General features: G+C 39.4%; 1 protein-coding gene and 1 long non-coding RNA gene across 3 annotated transcripts in view; one reads left to right on the top strand and one right to left on the bottom strand.

The window, feature by feature from the left end:
* Positions 1–20,311, bottom strand: part of LOC122439636 — a 78,490-nt gene that overhangs the window by 6,175 nt on the left and 52,004 nt on the right. The gene's annotated exons all lie outside the window — the stretch shown is intronic.
* Positions 1,169–20,311, top strand: part of ITK (IL2 inducible T cell kinase) — a 63,477-nt gene continuing 44,334 nt past the window's right edge. Inside the window, exon 1 of the mRNA XM_043464858.1 lies at positions 1,169–1,436. Coding sequence (XP_043320793.1) covers positions 1,299–1,436 — 138 coding nt within the window. The 5' untranslated portion in view covers positions 1,169–1,298. The remainder of the gene's footprint in view (positions 1,437–20,311) is intronic.

Below are 20,311 nucleotides of genomic sequence, written 5' to 3'. Positions count from 1 at the left end.
GAACTGACCTGAGACTAGTGGGGAAGACAAACACTAACCCAAAAATCACCCTCCAAAAAGTACAATGACGACTGTCATGAAGGATATGTCATAAGGTGTCTTCCACATATAATTGGTGGAAATGACTTAGTAAAGCCAGGAAGGCTTCCCTGAGGAAGTGACATGCAGGCTGACACTAGTAATATAACTTAGAGCAGGTGAAGCAGGGGAGAGGAGATGTTTTCAGGCAACGGGAGCAGATATTCAAAGCAGCCTGAGAAGCATGCATGAGGGCTGAAGTGAAAACATGTGAGCAAGGCATGAGATGAGACTGGCAAGGAAGCCAGAGAGCAGCCCCACATGCAGGAGCACCATTACTCCCCTTCACAGGTAAAAACACTGAGGCTCCGAACCCTCAATAATTTGCCTGTAGTCTCACAGTTAGTAAGCTGGTGGAGCCAGAAGTCAACCTCTGATAGGTAAAGATATCCCTAGAACCCGTGCCTATGTTAGCTTATATGACAAACGGGGAATTAAGGTGCAATGTGGGATTAAGGTTACTAATAAACAGATCTTAAAATTGGGAGATTATTTTAGGTTATCCACACAAACCCAGGAAGGCAGAAGAAGAGGTTACAGTTGTATGAGATTGGAGCAATTGACTGCGGCTGTAGGCTTTGAAGATGGAGGAAGAGGGCTGAGAGTAGAGGCATGTGGGTGGCTCTAAACCTGGGAAGGGTAAGGAAACAGATTCTACCTGAGATCTTCCAGACAGGATCGCACCCTGCTGACATCTTGATTTTAGCCCAATGAGACCCATGTGGCATTTCTGAACCAGAGAACAATAAATTCACGAAGCACTAAACTTGCTGTAATTTAAAAAGCCAACAGAAAACTAATATACAACCCATGTCCCTCAACTCCAAAGCACATGTTCCTACCCCTTGCGCTACGGGGCTTAACTGTTAGATGGGCTAAAGCAGGAACTATAAAGATTGAACTCTAATCAGTCATATCATTTTGAGTCTAAGGTTTTTCAAATATTTCTAAACCATACAGCAAAGGGTATGCATAATTTTTACATATGCCTCATAGTTTTGTGAATTTCGAAAGGATGTGGTTACGGGCTTTGACATCAGAAGAGAAGCTCCGCGATGTTGACTGAACGTTGATAGAGAGATAATATTGGAGGCAAGTTGCCTTTGAACAGCTCTCTGAAGACCAACTGCCTCCCCATCGCATTCCTTGCCCTGAAGCTGTTTCCTCTGGTTGTGCTGAGGGGTGATGCGCAAGGTGCATCACTTTTCAAGAACTGGATCATGAACAACTTTATCCTCCTGGAAGAGCAGCTCATCAAGAGATCCCAACAAAAGAGAAGAACTTCTCCTTCAAACTTTAAAGTCCGATTCTTTGTTTTAACCAAAACCAGCCTGGCATACTTTGAGGACCGTCATGGGGTATGTGATCACTCTGTTTTGTCTATTTTTAAAAGAGCATTTTATAGTTAGATTGGGCTGAATCATGAAGATATACATAGAATAAAATAAGAACACAGACAACACAGATGTACTTATTATAACAACCTAAAAAGTATAGTAAGAGTAATTGGGAGAGAACGTGGAGAGTAGTCAAGAAAGGGTAATTGTATTAGGTGATTTCAGTAAAAGAGTAAGTTTACTGCTCATTAGCTTGTCTTTCCTCTATAAGGTTAAGTTTAACTTTTAAATTTTATTTGGCAAAAGAAATGGTTAAGTGAGGGGTCCCGTTCAACATTTTTATGGATTCAATTTTATTTGTCTCAAAGTCATCACTCACCTGACATTTGGAATAATAGTCCCTGGGCATTTAATTGTCTAAAATTTACAAAGCCCAGTGGTAAACCTCTTCATCCCTTAGAGAACTTCCCAGGAGATGAGGGTTATCACACACAAAATATAATGCAGTACAGACCAGCAGTTCTTACCAGAAGATTACAGCTGCTTAGCTAAGTCAGTCTTTATATTTCTAAAGATATTCTTATATACCATAACATCAGTAATAATAAGAGTAACACAAATAATCATAACAATGCAGTTTGGTACAAAAAGCACTGGAAGAGGGGTCAGGGGACCAAACTCCACTTTTCTCTAGGTGAGTTAGCCTCAGCAAATATCTCTGCGTCAAGTTCTTTCTTGATAAAATGAAAGGACTGGAAACACCACCTACAACATTCCTTTCTTCTTTAAAATCCTTTGTTTCTATGAAGTAGCACTTGTACAGCCCATCTCAGCAATTTTTCGAAGCATGTTTGCCTTCTTGCTATATCACTGTATTATTTTTCTGTCATCAGGGAGGTAGCAAAAACAACATTAGGTGCTTGATGGTCACTTAGAGACAAAGGCACTTCGATTCTTGGCAGGACTGAACTTAGTAGGTGTAGGCATGAGTTTAGGTCTTTTGAGAGCCGGGATTTGAAGTGTTCAATGATATGGGGTCTGGAAAGAGGCCAGGCCAGGTATGGAGCCTACAAATGCCTGAACTTCTAAGCTGCTGGTGAAATAATACCGCCTGTTTTTTACAGGTGAAAAGACACGCTTGTTTTAAGTAGATTCTTACTGATAATAATCCACCAATCAGTCAGGAAGAATATGGAATTACTTATGTGCCAGGCCCCTTTAGTAGGTATTCAATATGTATTCTTTAACTAAATTAACAGAGGGCCAACAGCCAAGTTTTCATCTTGGAGGATTCATCATTTAGAGCTGATTAATCATATGACCTCGGTCATTTTTTTTTTCAATTATGAATGGGACATTAGAAGCTCTTGTTTCATGTTTAAAGAGTTTTCATTTACATTTAGATATTTTTTCAAAATCCATTTTGTAGTTTTCACCAATTGTTTTTCCTGACTCAACATTCAATATAGTATCATCTCATGTAGTTAGTACTGATTGTTTCTGAGAATAATTATTACTTGTGAACTGTTTGGTTGTGAGTTCTGTACAATGGTATTTGCATATAGTCATACAAAAAATAGTCTTGATTCAGAATTTTGTTGGTTATAATTTGTATGTAGACAAAGTTGTAAAAATAACTCAGTTTCTTCATTTGAGCATTATGAAAATTCTAGGACAATTAATTCATCCTGGGGAGCCCTGCACTATAGTTTCTAACATTTTCATGTGGGATACAGCAAACATCTGTTTCACAAACATCAAATTTCTTATTTGCTAATGCCTTTGCTTTATATTCATAAATAACATTTTAAAAAGCATTTCTTTAAATATTATAGGAATTTACTGATTATAAAAATTTTCAAAGTTACTGAAAAAGACAAGATATATTAGTTATTATTATTTATTCTCTATGTGACATTCCATTGCTTAGAGCCATCAATTTGCACACAAGAGTGCATTGTTCATTGCCCATAAACGAGAATAGTATTACACCTGTGGGAATAAAAGGTTTTAAGCATTTTTTTTAAATTTATTTTTTAAAGTGAAAACTCAGGTTTGCCATTTGTAAAATGGGTGTGATAATAGTATTCACTTCATGGGGGAAAAAATGGTGAAAATTAAGAGAGGATGTATTTAAATAGACCTATCTGAAAATTACCATTTTGGTAGATCCCAAAAAAAAGTCATATATTGGCAATTTCATATAGTTCAACTTAATATATAAAGAACTGAGCATAAGTCCTATCACCTAGTAAACACCTAATAAAATTTAACTACTATTTGTATCATCATTATATCTGTAAAGGAGAATGCAGGGTGGTATAACATAATCATTTCAAATGAAGGGAAGTATTAAGATTCTTCAAAGTCAGGCTAACATCAGAGTCTTGAGTTCCCCCTCTTCCATGGCTAAATACATGTGTGTGGGGCAAGATATACGTGCATCATGAGATATATGATGTTGAGTCAACATTTCCCCTCTCTGGGTCTCAGCTTCTTTTTATTTTTTCTTATTTATAAAATTCTGTTCATTGCAGCTCTAAAATTCTGTGGATTTATGACATACGAAAATAATACTTCCACATATTCAGGAACAAATACTGTAGTTCTGCAAAATAAGTATATTTTTTCCTAACTTTGAATTGCTTCGCCCATTGTCATTATACTACATTCTGATTGAGCATTTTGTTTTAATATGGATTTAGATATTTTATCATATGCCTGTTTGCCACATTGAGATGCACAAGTATTTTCAGTGGGGCCAGGAAGCCCCTTCATCATGCTGGAGTAGTGGGCCAAAAAGAAGCAGAGTTGACAGGTGGTGGCTTGCTGGCAGCCATGATTTCAGACAGTCCCCTGTGTCTGCCAATATCTCAGCAAAGTGGTCCCTGTTGTTGGACACTCTTTAACAGAGGACAAGGAAAAATAAGAGTCCATCTGCTAAATGCCAAACAACCATTGTAATGGCAGTGGCAGTAGAGAATATGCGAGAGATTTTGTTTGTAGTGTTTGCCAATTTCTGTAGTGTAAATACTCCCATCAAGATCAACTTCAAACTACTAATGTAAAGTCTACTAGCTGACAGAATTCCTGAAAATTTAGCAATCAGCTCTCATGGGCCAACACAAGCAGGCTTCAGCACAACACAGGCAGGCTAAAATAAAAATAAACTTCTGGGAGGTAGCTACCTGAACAATGTACTTAGTTGCACAGGACTGATATCAGATCCTTTTTAGGGGTAAAAGAGAGAAATGGTGGGCTTCAGGCACTCTGAGGAAGCACAGGATGGGAGGCGTAACACAGATAGGAGACGAGAGTGGTGAGGCTAGAATAGTCAGCTAGTGGTGGGTTCAAATGGTGCTTCTTTCACTTTCTAGATGTGGGATCTCAGGCAACACATTTAACCTCTTTATGTCTCTGTTTCCTATTTGTAAAGTAATGACCCCAGCACTACCTACTTCAACCAGTGTTGAGTATTTCGTGAGAAAAGTATGCTGTAAGCTTGGTACTAATAGGACCATCTTGATATTCTGAAAGGCCCTCGGGAGAAAAGGAAAGGTTTCCCTATTTTAATGACTCACTGCACCTTAGGAATCAAGTTTGCCATGGTCAGCGTGGCACAGGAGCCATTACCATTTACATAAGACAGGAAAAATAGTCAAAATCACCATTCTAGTCAGTGGGTGGATAGATAGGCTGACTACTCCTCAAGGATACTTCCCTTTAGCCTACTGATCTAGTGGCAGAAACATCTCTGTAACATGTGTCCGTCCTAAATTAAAGATGGCAGGTGGGGAGAGTGTCCACTTTCCTTGCTTCTGGCAGCAGTATTGCACAGTGGTCAAAAACACAGCTTCTGGTGTCAGATTTGGGTCAAAGAGCAGCTTTTCCACTTAAGAGCTGTGTGGCTTTGCAAAGGTTGCTTAATGCTCTGTGACCCTCTTTAAGGCTGTTTACCTGTTATAAAATGACCACTCCTCAATTTTTTTAAATGAGATGAATGTCATCATTATTTTAATAATAACAGCAACTAATATTTACTATTTACTATTGTCAGTCACTATGCTAAATAAATTATTTCACCTAATCCTTATACCTACCTTGTAAGTTAGGAACTACCATTACCCCAATTAATGGAGCATATAACTGAGGCAAAGAGAATTTAAATAACTCCCTTATGTCTCCAGAGGCAACACAGCCTCCTTGACGAACAGTTCTTATCACTATGAACAGTTGTTGCTCTTAGGTAATTGGGGTCTCCACTGGCATATTACAAAGTATGTAATGCCTTCTTGCTCTAGAGTCCTCCATGTAAAGGCAGTCTTGAAAATCAGCAACCACACCACATAGGTCTTCTGCAATGAAATATGTGATGAGCTCTATCATTTCCACATAGAGTCCAGGACAAGTCTTTGTCTTCTTCCACTTCTGGGAGCTTCTACCACGTGTCCAAACTTTGGTGCTGAAAGTTCCTCTAGGATCTGTCCATTTCTCTCCATTTCCTAGAGTCACCTTCTTTATGGAAGCTGCCAGCATCTCTCACCTGGGATTGTTGCCACCTCCTAATGGTCTCCATGCACCCACTATACTTTCTCCCTGCACCCCTGTTCCCTATCCCTACACCCATTATACCCTTCCCACCACCACTCCATTCCCCACAAGGAAGCCAGGGTAAGCTTTTCACATGGTGGCTGTGGACTGTGATCATGTCCTGATGACCCTCATCAGAAGCTGGCATGTCCCTTCAGTGGTTCTTCCTTTACCCTGAGAGTGGACACAAGAATCTACCACACTGTCTCCTCCATCCCAGTTCATGCTCCTTTGATCCCCTCTCACTGAGTGCCAACCACGTGAAATTTTCTTCAACTCTGAGACCTCCATTTTTCAGTGTTGCTTGCTTGGAGAAGCCTTCCTTCATTTCCCCAGCCTAGGTCATCTCTTCTTATGCTCTGCCACAACAGCAAACACCTTTCTTTCAGCATACCAAAGTTATAATTACCTATTTATTAATGTGATCTTTGTGCTAATGTCATTCCCCGACCCTACCCTCCATTAGATAAGCTTTACAAGGGCTGGTGCCCAATTTGCTAAAGATGGCATCACCAGTGTCTATCACAGTGCCTGGTACATATTATTCACTCATTCAAAATTTGTGAAAGAAAGAAAGGAAGGTGGGAACCAAGGAGGAAGAAAGGGTACGAGGTATAGATACAGTTGCAGAGATTAAAGTTATACACATGGTCCCTTAACAGAACAAGGCTCAGCACCAAAAGAGTTGAGAACAAAACTAGCGATACAAGACTTCAAACAGGCAATTCCTAGGTGCAGGGGTAAATAAACAGAACTCCCTGGAGATAGCAGTTCATGGCCTAGTCTTGAAAGACGAAGAGGAGGATTCGGGAGGTTGGAGTTTTAAGATTTGGGTCAGAGACACAGGTAAAAACCAATAGGTGGGCCAGTCATCCCTCCCACCTCCTTTTAGGAGAATCGAGCAATTCTGCTCTCTTTCACCCTCCACCCTGTCTTACCCTTCCATCCTTCCCTTTTACAAATAAATCTTTTGTAGATAATATTCTCAGAGGTACCCCAGGATTTTTGCTTGAGACATTCACCACTCATGGACTCTCTTCACTTCATTCCTATGTGACTGAGTTGCCTTCTGGCTCAGCTCCCACTGACACTCAAGACTCCATACAATCTACTATCCACACACCTAGAATAGACTTTTAAAATGAGAAATCAGATACCATGCCCTGCTTTAAATCCCACTGTGACTGTTTAGACTATTTAAATTAACTCTCAACCATGGCCTACAAGACTCTTCATCCATGGCCCCTACCAGCCTCTCAGATTCATTTCTTCTGGTCCCTCCATCCATCATGCTTCTATCACATCTGCCATCTTTCTACACCTTGAGCACCCCAAGCTGTGCCTCCTGATAGGGCCTTTGTACTGAAGCAGGACTAGGGTGAGATACACTCAAGGGGGTGCTCACTTTTAGGTCCTTCAAGGGCAGGGTCATTGCACTAGCTACTCTCACTGTCTGGAACACTCAAGATTTTTGTAGGATTGGTTCTTTTTTTTTTTTTTTTTATTATTATTATTTTTTTTCCAGTGGGTTTGTCATACATTGATATGAATCAGCCATGGATTTACATGTATTCCCAATCCCGATCCCCCCTCCCACCTCCCTCTCCAACCGATTCCTCTGGGTCTTCCCAGTGCACCAGGCCGGAGCACTTGTCTCATGCATCCCACCTGGGCTGGTGATCTGTTTCACCATAGATAGTATACATGCTGTTCTTTTGAAATATCCCACCCTCACCTTCTCCCACAGAGTTCAAAAGTCTGTTCTGTATTTCTGTGTCTCTTTTTCTGTTTTGCATATAGGGTTATCGTTACCACCTTTCTAAATTCCATATATATGTGTTAGTATGCTGTAATGTTCTTTATCTTTCTGGCTTACTTCACTCTGTATAATGGGCTCCAGTTTCATCCATCTCATTAGGACTGTTCAAATGAATTCTTTTAATGGCTGAGTAATATTCCATGGTGTATATGTACCACAGCTTCCTTATCCATTCATCTGCTGATGGGCATCTAGGTTGCTTCCATGTCCTGGCTATTATAAACAGTGCTGCGATGAACGTTGGGGTGCACGTGTCTCTTTCAGATCTGGTTTCCTCAGTGTGTATGCCCAGAAGTGGGATTGCTGGGTCATATGGCAGTTCTATTGGGGCAGGATTGGTTCTTTATTATTTTTCATCTCTTCAAATATTTTCCCAGAATCTTGTTTCTTTTTCTCTTTTCTTTTACAATCCATGAATACTTCAATACCTCAGTATCTGTACTTTTGATTGGGTTTATTGATGTGCTGCCCTATTTATTTTCTGTCTCTGCATCCACTGGAAAGTCACTTTCATGACCAACTGCCTCACTCACCCCTGTATCACCAGCATCTAGTAAAGTGCTGAGCACGTAGTAGGTGGTCAATAAATATCTAGGAAATGAATGAAGGTCACATAACTCACACTGATTTCAGAAGAACATCTGGGAGCTAGAAATGTGGGCCTGGCCAAGTCAGGCAAAGAAAAGTTAAGAATCCAAAGCAAAGTACTTTGCAATTCAGGCCACTCAAAGCGAAGGATGTGTGGTTTTGATCTCTGCATTAACACAGTTTCTTTGGGTATTGATTTTTTTGTGTGATGGGATGTTGATGTCTTATGGAGATAGCCATTGGATAGGGAATTCTTGTTTTAGAGGCAGATACTCACAGGTTAAAATAAGACTCGATTCTGACTGCTCAGAGACTGATGCATCTATTAATCAGTTTTTGCAGTAAAAATAGGGCACAGGGCAAGACTATACACATGAGGGCTTTGTTCCTGACTCAGTCTGGAAGAAAGATTTAGCTGGAAAGCCCAAGAGTTCAGTTTCTTGAACCATGAGATCTGTGTAATAATGTGATGTCTTTATCTCAAATTCAGAGATGGACCCTACAGAAAACCTTTTTAAAGTTTTTCTCAAATTTTAAGGGTCAAATAAAATAGTAATCTTCAGCTGGCAATAAATTCTTTCACTCATCAATGAGTTTTAGGCCTACTGAAAAAAGTAGATCTTCCAGAACCTAATTTTCATCCAGAGATTAGTTTGAATTTGCCTTCAAATATTTATGGGTCTCACTTCAAGTGATCCAGAGGAAGAAACAGAAACTCTGACATGGTGACATAGTGTCCCATACATATAAAATTCAGCTCTTTGAAACTCAGTAAAGTTGTTGGTATTTAATAAAATAAGAATCTGATCCAAACTCTTATTTTGCCACATAATTCCCACTAACCTAAAGTCATTTGTAAGTAGACTTCTCAATATAGTTTCCTTTTTTTACATTTAAAAGTCACAGAAATTATACCTGCCTATTACAAAATATTCAAATATGAGACCTTCCACTCTAAAATGACATATATTTGTGCTAAAGTTTTATTATTATTATTAACTTAACCCTGGCTCAAGGAAATGTTTCTATTTTGATATACGTAGATTTATTCATTTGTTCAGCAAACATTTTCGGTGTACCTGCTATGTGCTGGGTGCCTTGCTAGTGGCTAGGAATACAGTGGTCAGTAAAAGAGACAAGGTGCTTGACCTCATGCTTAGACCCTCGTGGAGGAGACAGACAACAAGCAAGTATACACACATGGAGAGCATATATAGACTGTTTTAGATTCTATGGAAGGATTAAGTGGTTGCTGGGACCAAGTGGGAAGAGTGGTCAAAGAAGAAACTTCCGTCTAGACTGAAGCTTGAAGAATGGGAAAAAGTCAGCCAAGGGAAGAAATGGAGAACAGCATTCCAGGCAGGGTGAAGTCTCATGGTAGGAAAAGACCTGGCCTGTTGAACACATAGAGTTCAAGAGCCCCTTTCTTATATCTTACAGCATCCTTCTTCCAGGGATACGTAGTCTAGAATCACCCTACTCCATATTTTGGTGGAAAAGTGCCTGATGTACCAACAGTGAGAACCTCAGGCTGACACTCAGCTTGGGTGGTGTTTAACAGCAAAGACTGAAAACAAGTTAGAATCAGGTTAAATCCACTTCAGTTAATCTCCCGAGACAGAGCAGCAAACCTTCACATCTCCATACTGTTAAAAAAAAAAAATTGATGAAACAATTATATCCCATCGTTCTCCAAAACTCCTTTGTCTAACGACATGAATTTACTGTCTCTGTGAGGATGATTTTTATTCTCATGCAGATGTAAATTTCATGTGGTTATAATGCATGAAAATATTTATTCTTCCATTTTTTCTTTTTCTACTATCGTTTTTAGATACATCTCCATTTGTGGACTCCAAAGTAATCATTTTTCTCAAATATATGTTTTTTAAAATAATCAAGTTGTTCATGTCAGAGATATACTTATCTATTTTCTGTACTGAACACATTGACAAACTTATCTATCATCTGCTGTGTGACTTTAAGGTTGTTTTCAGATTCAGTGAAAATGTTTAAAAATAATAGTATACCTAATATAGAATAGTCTACTTTTTAAAATGCCTCCATATGATAGAGTTATATGGGATGCATCACAGGATAGCATTTTCTGATCTCTACCATTCATTGTTACATAATCTTCCAAAGAGACTGAAGCAATGCTTGGGACTACCAATAGTTACCAGTACCACTGCAGAAGATTATGTTTCTAAGAAGAAACTAATAAAAACGAAAGAATCCCACTGTTGTGGTGATCTTCAAACACACTATTTTTATAGGTTTTGAATGTTATAGTGAGGGGGAAAATATAATATTCTATACATGGGTAAGTTTATTTGATTTAAAGTAAGTCTATGTATATGTAGATGAACCCACTCCCTGCATAGTAGGAATGAAGGAGTAGCCAAAACCTCCTACTCTGCAAGATATTAGTTTCCCTAGATGATGATCTTAGGGTGTCTGAAATGTTTACATGAATGAGCTCTTTGGGTTAGATCATCAAGCGTCTTTATCAAGAAGCAAATGAAATACAGCGGCATATTACATAAGCCATTTCTGACTGCTCTGTAGAGGTCAACTCTAATTTTAGATAGGGCCTCAGGAACTGAAGCTCTCAAGCAGACCATAATTCTGGAATTCTAGAAAAGTGGAATGAAGTGAGAAAGCAACAACACAGCAGCTTAATGGGGATCTGATTCTGATTAACCTGGGTTACTTTGTTCAGTTGCTTCTTCTATCTGGGATTTGGTTATCTTGCCCATAGTGCCAAGGGATTGGCCTAGATCAAAGTTTTAAAACTTTTCTAAGCATGGAGCCCCCTTTTCGTACAGAATGATATGTGCTATTCCCATTCATGTACATGAAGCAGAAGAGGAAGTATGCTAGTTGAAGCAAGAACAAGGTAGGCTGTCCCTACCCTCTTGGCCTTACCCTTGACCAGCAAATATCACCTAGGTGCTTCCAATTCTATGATTTCAGTCTCCCGAGGCTGTAAATTGAATAGTAGAAATGAGAAGATAAAAGCTAGTTGAGAAAGTCATTTCACCTTGAAGCCTCATCTCTAACATAAAAAGTTGGACTGAATGATATCTAAAGACCCTTCCAACTCAAAAGAAGTGGAAACTATGTGATAGTATCTCACTGCCAGTGATATTTGGAATTCACAAATAGACATGGAGATTAGTTAAATATGGAAATATTTCCAGGAAGTAATACATCTAAGAGATGATTAATAACTGTATGACTGATAAAAAGGCATGTTATCAAAATCCAAGCATGAACCCAAGAATGCATCCTAAAAAAGAAAGCCATAATTTCAAATGTAACCAATGTAAAATTCAGAACAATATGAGCCAATATCTAATGAGTCCTTGCTGAGTGCCAGGGCACCAAATTAAGTGCTTTAAATGTATCATATCAGAAATATTCACAATAACCTTATGCAGTAGGTCCAATTTTTATCCCCATTGTATTGAAGAGGAAACAAAGACTTAAGAAGCTAAGTATCTTTTTTTAGGTCAGACTTCTGGGACAAATATTAAAATTGGATAAAGAGTTCTACGATAGGTATTCTCAGATGTAGACTTGTTTGGGTCTGAGAAGTTGTGTAATAGAAGCTATGGTGGCAGAGAAGGGAGAGTTGGGACAGGGACTCCCTGGTGAGTTTCCAGCACTGTTTAATGGAGCTTCTGAGCAGGGACCAGTAGGACCGCTCCTGTCAGCCTAGCAGACCCGCATGAATAACAACACAACAGCACATCAACAGCAGCAGCAATAACCTGCAACAATAACCACAAGGAGAGGACTGAACTTGCTCCTCTGGATTTTTCTCGTTTATCTTCACAATTCTTTGAAGGAGATAAAAGCCAAGGTCTGTTTTAGAGAGGAAGCAATCAAGACACAGGGAAGTGAAGCCATTTGCCCAAGGTCACAATAGTGGCCATGAGAACAAAAGCAACAGCTTCCCTTGGGAACAGTGATTCCTAGTAGTTTGATCCCACACTGCTTTCTTGCCTGAAAACAACTATCAGAATCAACTTATCAGTTCTTTCAATGATACTTTACTTTTAATTTAATTGACTTATTTTTGGCTGCACTGGGTCTTTGTTGCTTTGTATGGGCTTTTTCTAGTTGAGGCGAGCAGGAGTTACTCTCTAGATGCAGTGCACAGATTTCTCATTGAGGTGGCTTTCTGTGGGGGAGTCCAGGCTCTGGAGCGCAGGCTCCAGTAGGGTGGTGTGTGGTCTCCAGCAGTGTGGTGTGTGGGATTAGGTGCTCCACAGCATGTGGAATCTTCCTGGACCAAGGATCGAACCTGTGTCCGTTACGCTGGGAGGTGGATTCTTATCCACTGTGTTACCAGGGAAGTCCTACAATGATACTTTATGTATACATATGTAAATACAAATAAACTTTCTTTCCCACCCCCGCCTCCCCCGCCCCACCACTTCTCATACAATATGGTAGCATATTCTACCTGGGCTTCCTTGGTGGCTCAGACGGTAAAGAATCTGTCTGCAATGCAAGAGACCCAGGTTCAATCCCTGGGTTGGGAAGATTCTCTGGAGAAGGGAATGGCTACCCAATTCAGTATTCTTGCCTGGAGAATTCCATGGACAGAGGAGCCTGGTGGGCTCTACATATGCCTCCTAGCTTTTCTTTTGGTTGATTAGCAATACTTCTTAAAGATCAATCTATACTGTATGCAAGGGACTTCTTTGTTCTTTTTTTCCCTTTGATTGCATATTTTTTTGTACAGATAAAAAAATCATCTTGATGGACTTTTAGTCCATTTCCATTTTTTTTGTCATTACAAACAGTGAGAAATGAATAACCTCATAGGTATCTCACTTTCTACATGTATAAGTATGTCTACATAGGGGTTCTTAACCAGGGGCGATTTTGCCCATCATTGGCAATGTCTGGAGAAAGTTTTGGTTGTCATACCTGGGGAAGGAAATGCCACTGGCTTTGGTGAGAGGAGCTAGGGATGCTAAGTATCCTAGAAGACAAATAACAAACTCACAGCAAAAAATAATTCAGCCCAAAATGTTATTAAATGACAATGCCAAGATTGAGTAGCCCTGGTCTATAGAAAACATTTCTAAAAATGGGATTGCTGTGTCAAAAGATATTTGCATCTCTTGTTTTGCTGAACATAACCAAGTTAATCTCCGAGGAAGTTGTACTAGTCAACATTCTTCAGGGTCATGTGTGAAATGCTTGCTTTCTCAAAAACCTCACCAACAGTATTATCATATGTTTTGATCTTTGCAAGTCTAATAGTCTTAAAAATGGTATCTCAGTAAAATTTACTTGCACTTCCATTACTATAGTGAATGAGCATCTTTTCATATATTTAAGAGTAATTTATATCCCTTTTACCCATCTTTCTATAATTTGTTAGTGTCTTCCATAATAATTTGGAGGAGCTTGTTATTAGCTAAAACCTTTGGGCAGACTAGTTTTCACTTTCCTTTTCATTGTCAAGAAATTGTTATCCATTTGCCAATCATTCTAGATAACTTATTCAAATCATTTCTGTTAAGAGTTTGTCATAGGGTCCACAAATATTACTTTCTGCTGCACTTTTAATCTTACCTGCTGTTCCCTCCATCAACCAAGTAACAAATGTTAATTGAACATACCTTTTTAGATTTCCTAAAATCTAATGACATTGTTATCCATCTGTATACTTTTGCTACTAACTCTCCAGTGCTTGAAAAAGATACAGAAATATATTCTTTAAAGCTCTTTAAAAAGCTGACATACCCTATTCTGGAAAGAAAGAAGGCTTTGAAAGAGCATGCAAAGACCAGAGGTGCTGAGAGACAAAATGTGCAGGACATCTTCAGGATCTACTCTGTACCACTTAGTTCTTGCTCTTAATTGCTACATTAAGTCCTTTTCTCTCTACCCACTTGTTTCAAGAATTTAAACAAACTGCTTTTTTAAGACTAAGATCACTGCTATCATTGCTAAGAAGAATGAGGTTCAGAATCATTCTTGAATTATTCTAGAATTCTAGAATTATCAAAGACAGATATACCATATAATAAAGCACACAGAGCTGCTTTATTAATTTATGAAGAAAGTGGCTATCACTCACGAAGAACATGAGAGGCAATGTCATGGACTTGAACCTGTATGGATACAAATGATCCATGTGGCCATCCATCTGGATGCCGCTGACTGTTAATGGGGACATGAAGTTACAAGCATGAAGAGCTTCATCATTTTGCACACCCAGCATGTGATGTGTACCTCTTGGCCTTCTCCCATAGTCATCTGCCAAAATTGTATTACAGTGTAGTGTTTGTAAAATCTGTGACTGCTTTAAAATAGTACTTTTATTTTCCTGCTTAATAAATTTATACACTCACTGCAAAAACTTGAAATATAGTAATATATAACTTACACTGCAAAAATCTGCCTTGATGTCATCCACAAAGGAGAACCAGGATAGCAGCATTCCTACCTGTAATACTTCTTTGATTATTGGACATATTATTATATATTTTATTATCTCTTTTCCTAAAAATGAGATGCTGTTCCATCTATTGCTCTAAACCTGATTTTTACATTTTAATATATATATTTTCCCTTCTGTATAGACTAATTTTACTCTTTGTTGATAGCTACAGAATGGCCACAAGATAGATGAACCATGACTAACGTGACCATTTGTCTATTGGTAGATATTTAGGTTTCTCTATACTTTTTAGTGTAATAAATAATGCCATGAGGAACATCCTTTTTCCTGTGTCTTTATGTATCTTGAATAAATGTTTCCTTAGGATAGATCCTATAAGGCAAATGTATTTACTTATTTTAGATAACTGCTTTTAAATACAATAAAAGAAATACATGTTTATGGTAAACCAGTGAAACTGTATAGAAGGACAAGAGGTGAAAAGACAGGCTCTCATTCTACTTTCTACTCTCAAACCCCAGAACCCCTCCCAGGAGTATCTGCTTTTAATAGTTTCTTGTGAGAAAATGCATTCATAATTTTAATAGAGGATCTCAAAGGCATCTGGAAACTGTACAAGAGTGTAGTCCTGTTTCTTTTTTCTTCTTCTTTTCTTTTTTTGACGGGGGAGGGGGGGAGGAGGTGGGGGAGGGGGTAGGTAAAATCCTTTTATTTTCAGGTAGTCAGGGTGCTACTGCTAACAAGATGGCAGACTTTAAGGGAAGATTGAGAATTTTCCCCACAGCACAACCAGCCTCATCATAAACCACAGTGTGAAAAGCCGAGTTGAGGAAAGCCACGACTAAAAGGTCTTGTGGAAAAAAGGAAAGACAAGAGGGCAGGTGTGGGATGGATCATAGTTTCCTGGCTTTAAGTCAGTCCAGAAGCCTCACAATCTGCTACATTAGCTCCAGACCTTCCCAGAACTTTGAAGGTTAGTGAGAGTAGGGAAGTAGGTCCAAGGGAAGATAGGCTGGGAGAGGAGAAGAACCAGCAGCAGTTAGTTACAAATTACACTGGTATTCTAGAAGGTGCTGCTGTTTCCAGTGAGATGATAAAGATCCCATCTTTATCAGGTACCAAGTAGCTCAGGTTGTTATATACCTGAGTTGCAACTGTCAACATCTCCGTGACTCCCCAAGAACTAAATGATTAAGAAGACCTAGGAGAACTAAGCCCAGAGAACTCAGACAACTTGCCCAATATTACTTGTTCTTACAGGGATTCAAACCATGACTTTTCCAAGTTCTGAATCTCTTCTTTTCTTTCCTGCAATGTGAGGGTTCCCTTTGTTGTAAAAGACCAAAAGCTGCATTGGGAGACTGAGAGTGAACGCATGGGTTACCTCCAGCATGCTTTGCAGAGATGAAACTAGAATCCAGGAAAGCCCCTAAAACCAATCTTAGAACTGATAGCCTGCATTCTGGTTGAGGTAGGGGACAGCAACCCCCAAGTTTCACCTCACATGACATCAGTTTCCATTTCAGTTGCATCATTGTGCCATTTCAGATAGGGGCAATGGCTGTACCACACCCCAGAAGCAGCAATGAGTGAAATATTCAAAATGCCTGGTTAACATCATCATCAGAAAGACTTCCTCATTTCAAACTGTGTTAGTCGCTCAGTTGTGTCCGACTTTTTGTGACCCCATGGACTCTAGCCTGCCAGGCTCCTCTGTCCATAGAATTCTTCTCCAGGCAAGAATACTGGAGTGGATTGCTATTTCCTTCTCTGAGGTCATTTCAAGGAAATTCTGATAAAGGTACCATGTGGCTTCTTTTACAGTGTGATCCAAGAAAGTCTTAAAACCATCCCTCCCCTTTGAAAAATAGTGGTTCCTTTTGAACAACACTTTTTCAGATGCCTGAAATTTTACTGTCAAATCTCCCTCTGGGCTTAAGTCTCTAATATCTGTCCTAATCCAAACTTCTGTGATACAAGCCACGCCTTAAACTATCAGGAAGTTGAACATTAGGTGAATGACTATTTGGGGAAGGTTTTGACAGCCCAGGGAAAGGAGAAGAAGAGAATTAAAGTCATCACATTTGCTGACATGTGAGCAAATGTGACACAGCGGGGAGGATCAAGCAACAGGCCCCTTTTAAAGTTTTGTCCTGATTTTACAAATAATTGGCAAACAAATAACTCCAGAATGTCAAAATCACCAGGATCATCAGTTAAACACTAATATCATTCTCCCAAATGGTGGTTCCCAGTACATATTTGCCTGAAAGAAAATCCCCAAAGAAAAGATGAACACATAACGACAAGAGGGTGAAATCTTGTTCTATGGGCACCATTTGGAGAAGGAAAGGAGAGGAAGTAACACTTTAGTGGTTGATTTATCTTTTGAATGATTTTTTTTTTTTTTTTGCTAGTAGGTTTACATGGTTCTTTCAAATCCTCTAGTTTAACCCAATGATTCAAGGACTGTTATTATTTCCACTTTAAAAAAAAAAAAAAAAAACAGCAAAGCAACCAAAAAATTGAGACACTTGCCTGAGGTTGCACAGATAATCTGGCAGAAAGGGTCTGCCTGATGTGAAAGTTCTGCTTCTGTCCCACTCAGCCTCATCAGAGGAGAAAGTTGAAGTTCTGCTGTTTTCAGAAGGGTGGAGATGTCTTTCCATGGATGATAGATACACAGCTTCTTACTGATGTATCTGCTGGACTAGCTGAGCAGCTAAGGAGCCAACATTACACCAGCAAAGAGGGAGTTCTGTGCTCCCACTTTGAAATCCAACATAAGCACTGCACTACGAAACGGCAGAAACAAATCTCTGCTGGGTCACGGCTTGGAGAAATCAACCACACAACTGATTGTTTAGCATTAGGTTCAGGGAATAAAAGTCTCCTACATTAAATCAGGGCAGGTACTAAGCCATGAAGCAGTCATTAACCACTCAGGTTCTGCAGTCATAGAATTGCGCTTGTATGCTCACTTATAAAAAGACTTGGCCCCTCTGAACCTCAATGTCCTCACCTAAAAAATGGGGGAATAATATACTTCATAAGATCATGACCAAATAAGATGCCCTTGAGTGCCTGAAGTACAGGAAATGCTCCCAAAATCTTTTGTTTTTTCCTGCCTCTCTTTGAAAGAAAGTCACAATTCAAAATTCCATTTCATATAGTAATATAAAAAGAAAGGAGATATCAAAGACATTTGCACCAGCTGGACTTTGTACCACTAGGTGGGCATCAAGCATCTTCTTGGATAGTGTTTGATACACGTCAGACGTCTGGGGTGAAACTCTGGAATGGGTGGACAGCTTTGAACGTGGCCAAGAAAAGAAACAAGGTCAAGAGAAGTTCTGTGATCTCTCACCCGGAGGGGTGCCTGCTTTACTTTGTGTCTCTCTTTCTCTGGTGGCTTTTGTGTGGTTTCCTTGGAAGGTTTGAGGCTGGCCTTTTTCAGAAATAGCGCAGTTGTTTGGGATGATTACAGGCCATCACCATTTCCCAGAGATGAAGTTGTGTTTAGTTTGCTGACTGACTGTCCCCTGTGCCCGGCTCAGGGAAGGCACAGATTACCCTGCTGTTTACCACTTAGCAGATCTGAGGAGGCCTCAGGAATTGGAGAGACTGACCAAGCAGGAGAGACTGTGAGGGGGGAGCCTGATCATTACTCTGGGAATGAGACTGAGCTTTGATGACGGAACATGACATCCATTTCAACAGAAGGCTCACCTGACAGTCTCTAAATATCTATGTTGGAACTCAACAAACATTAAGAAGTCAAAGGAGATCATCTGAGTTTGGAGAAACCTTTCTTGGAAACCTTGAAGCCACACTGCCCAATAAAGGTAGCTTCCAGGCTTGTGTGGCAACTGATCACTTGTTGTGTGGAGAATCCACATTGAGATGTGTTGTGAAATACATGATTTCAAAGACTTAGTCCTTAAATGTAGTAAGTCTCAATTTTTCATGTCAATGATGTGTAGAAATGATAATACTTAGAAACACGGGGTTAAATAAAATACTGTATTCTTAAAATTAATTATACTTTTTCTTTTTGCGATTTTTAGTGTGGCTAATAGAAAATTTTAAATTCCCTATGTAGTTCTCAATATGTTTCTGTGGCTTAACACTTGTTTAGAACTTCACATAGAATTTGGATCCCAATTTATCACTCCAGTTACTACTTATGTCTACTTGATGCCTTGACTATGATGATCCCAGGCTATTAACAACTCAAACTTATCCAGAAGGTTTCTATCCCAGGGCTTTTTGCTCTTGCTGTTTATTCTACTTTGTGCTCAGTCTCCTATATCTTCTCACATCTGGCTCCTTTTTCGATTTTTCTGGTCTCTTTTCAAATGCCTTCTCTCCAGTAAGGCCTGTGTGACTACCAACTGATCATATCAACCTATCCTATTCTCCATAGAGCACTTTATATTGTCTACCTTCCTGAGTAGACTAGAACTCCATGAGAAAGTCTACTCTTTTCGTCTCTCTGCTTCCTGCACTCAGAATAGCCCTGGTTCAGTGCTGGCAAGAAATATTCCTGAATAGCTGAATGCACGAGCCTTAAGTCTGATTGAGACTATTTAAGCTGTGTTCCAACATGGTGCCCTTTGTTCGTATCATCCTAATGGTGCACCTGTTGTGGACTAGCCACTGTGACAGACTTGAGGGATATCATAACGGATGTCTTGGTCTCTGCCCTCAGGAATGCAGGACTCGGTAGGTTCCAGGGAGCAGCTCTGTAGACAGAGTTGTCATGTTACTGCCATGAGCCTTCTGCTGCATTTCGCTATGTACACTACTAAGGAAATAACCCAACAGAGGTTAAAAACCAAGATAACCTCAAAGCTCAGACTCCTTGTTTACCACCTGTAGCTGCAGATGGTTGTTGAAAAAGCAGCTCTCTTGTGCTCTTCTGCTTTTGAAAACAGATTAACCATTCTGAAGACTATAATTATGGGCAGGATCAGGACATGTATTTAGCTGTGGAAGACTCTAAAGTTTGGGAAGTTTGAGAAGATAGCTTGGCTCCAAAGGGCATATGTTTTCAGAGGTTTTTAAGGGAACACTGATCTCTTAATACATCCTGAGATTACTAAAGCATGTTGAAGATCATTATGTGGAGAAGATGTCATTTTTGTTTATTTATATTCCACAAATATGTGTGGGAAAGACATGTACATTCCAAATGGTTAACCTTGGCTACCTCAGAGTTGTAGAGAAGGGTAGAATGCTAAGATACTAGAAATAATTTTATCACATGTCTCCATATTGCTTTATTTGTTACAATGAACATGGGTAGATTTTGTACTTTCAAAAATAAAGTTTCCAGAGAGAAAACTTTTTAGAAAGAAATTCCATAAAACTTCCCTGTATTTGATAGGGGGTACTTCTCACACCTTGACTTTTTTCATCTTAGTTCTGTGCCTCAGCTACTAAAGCAAAGGCGAGTCACCAAGCTTC

The sequence above is a fragment of the Cervus canadensis genome, chromosome 4 (assembly GCF_019320065.1).
Source record: "Cervus canadensis isolate Bull #8, Minnesota chromosome 4, ASM1932006v1, whole genome shotgun sequence".
NCBI classification, from domain to species: domain Eukaryota; kingdom Metazoa; phylum Chordata; class Mammalia; order Artiodactyla; family Cervidae; genus Cervus; species Cervus canadensis.
The sequence above is the reverse complement of the archived record's forward strand: the minus strand, read 5'-3'. Positions and strand labels throughout refer to the sequence as shown.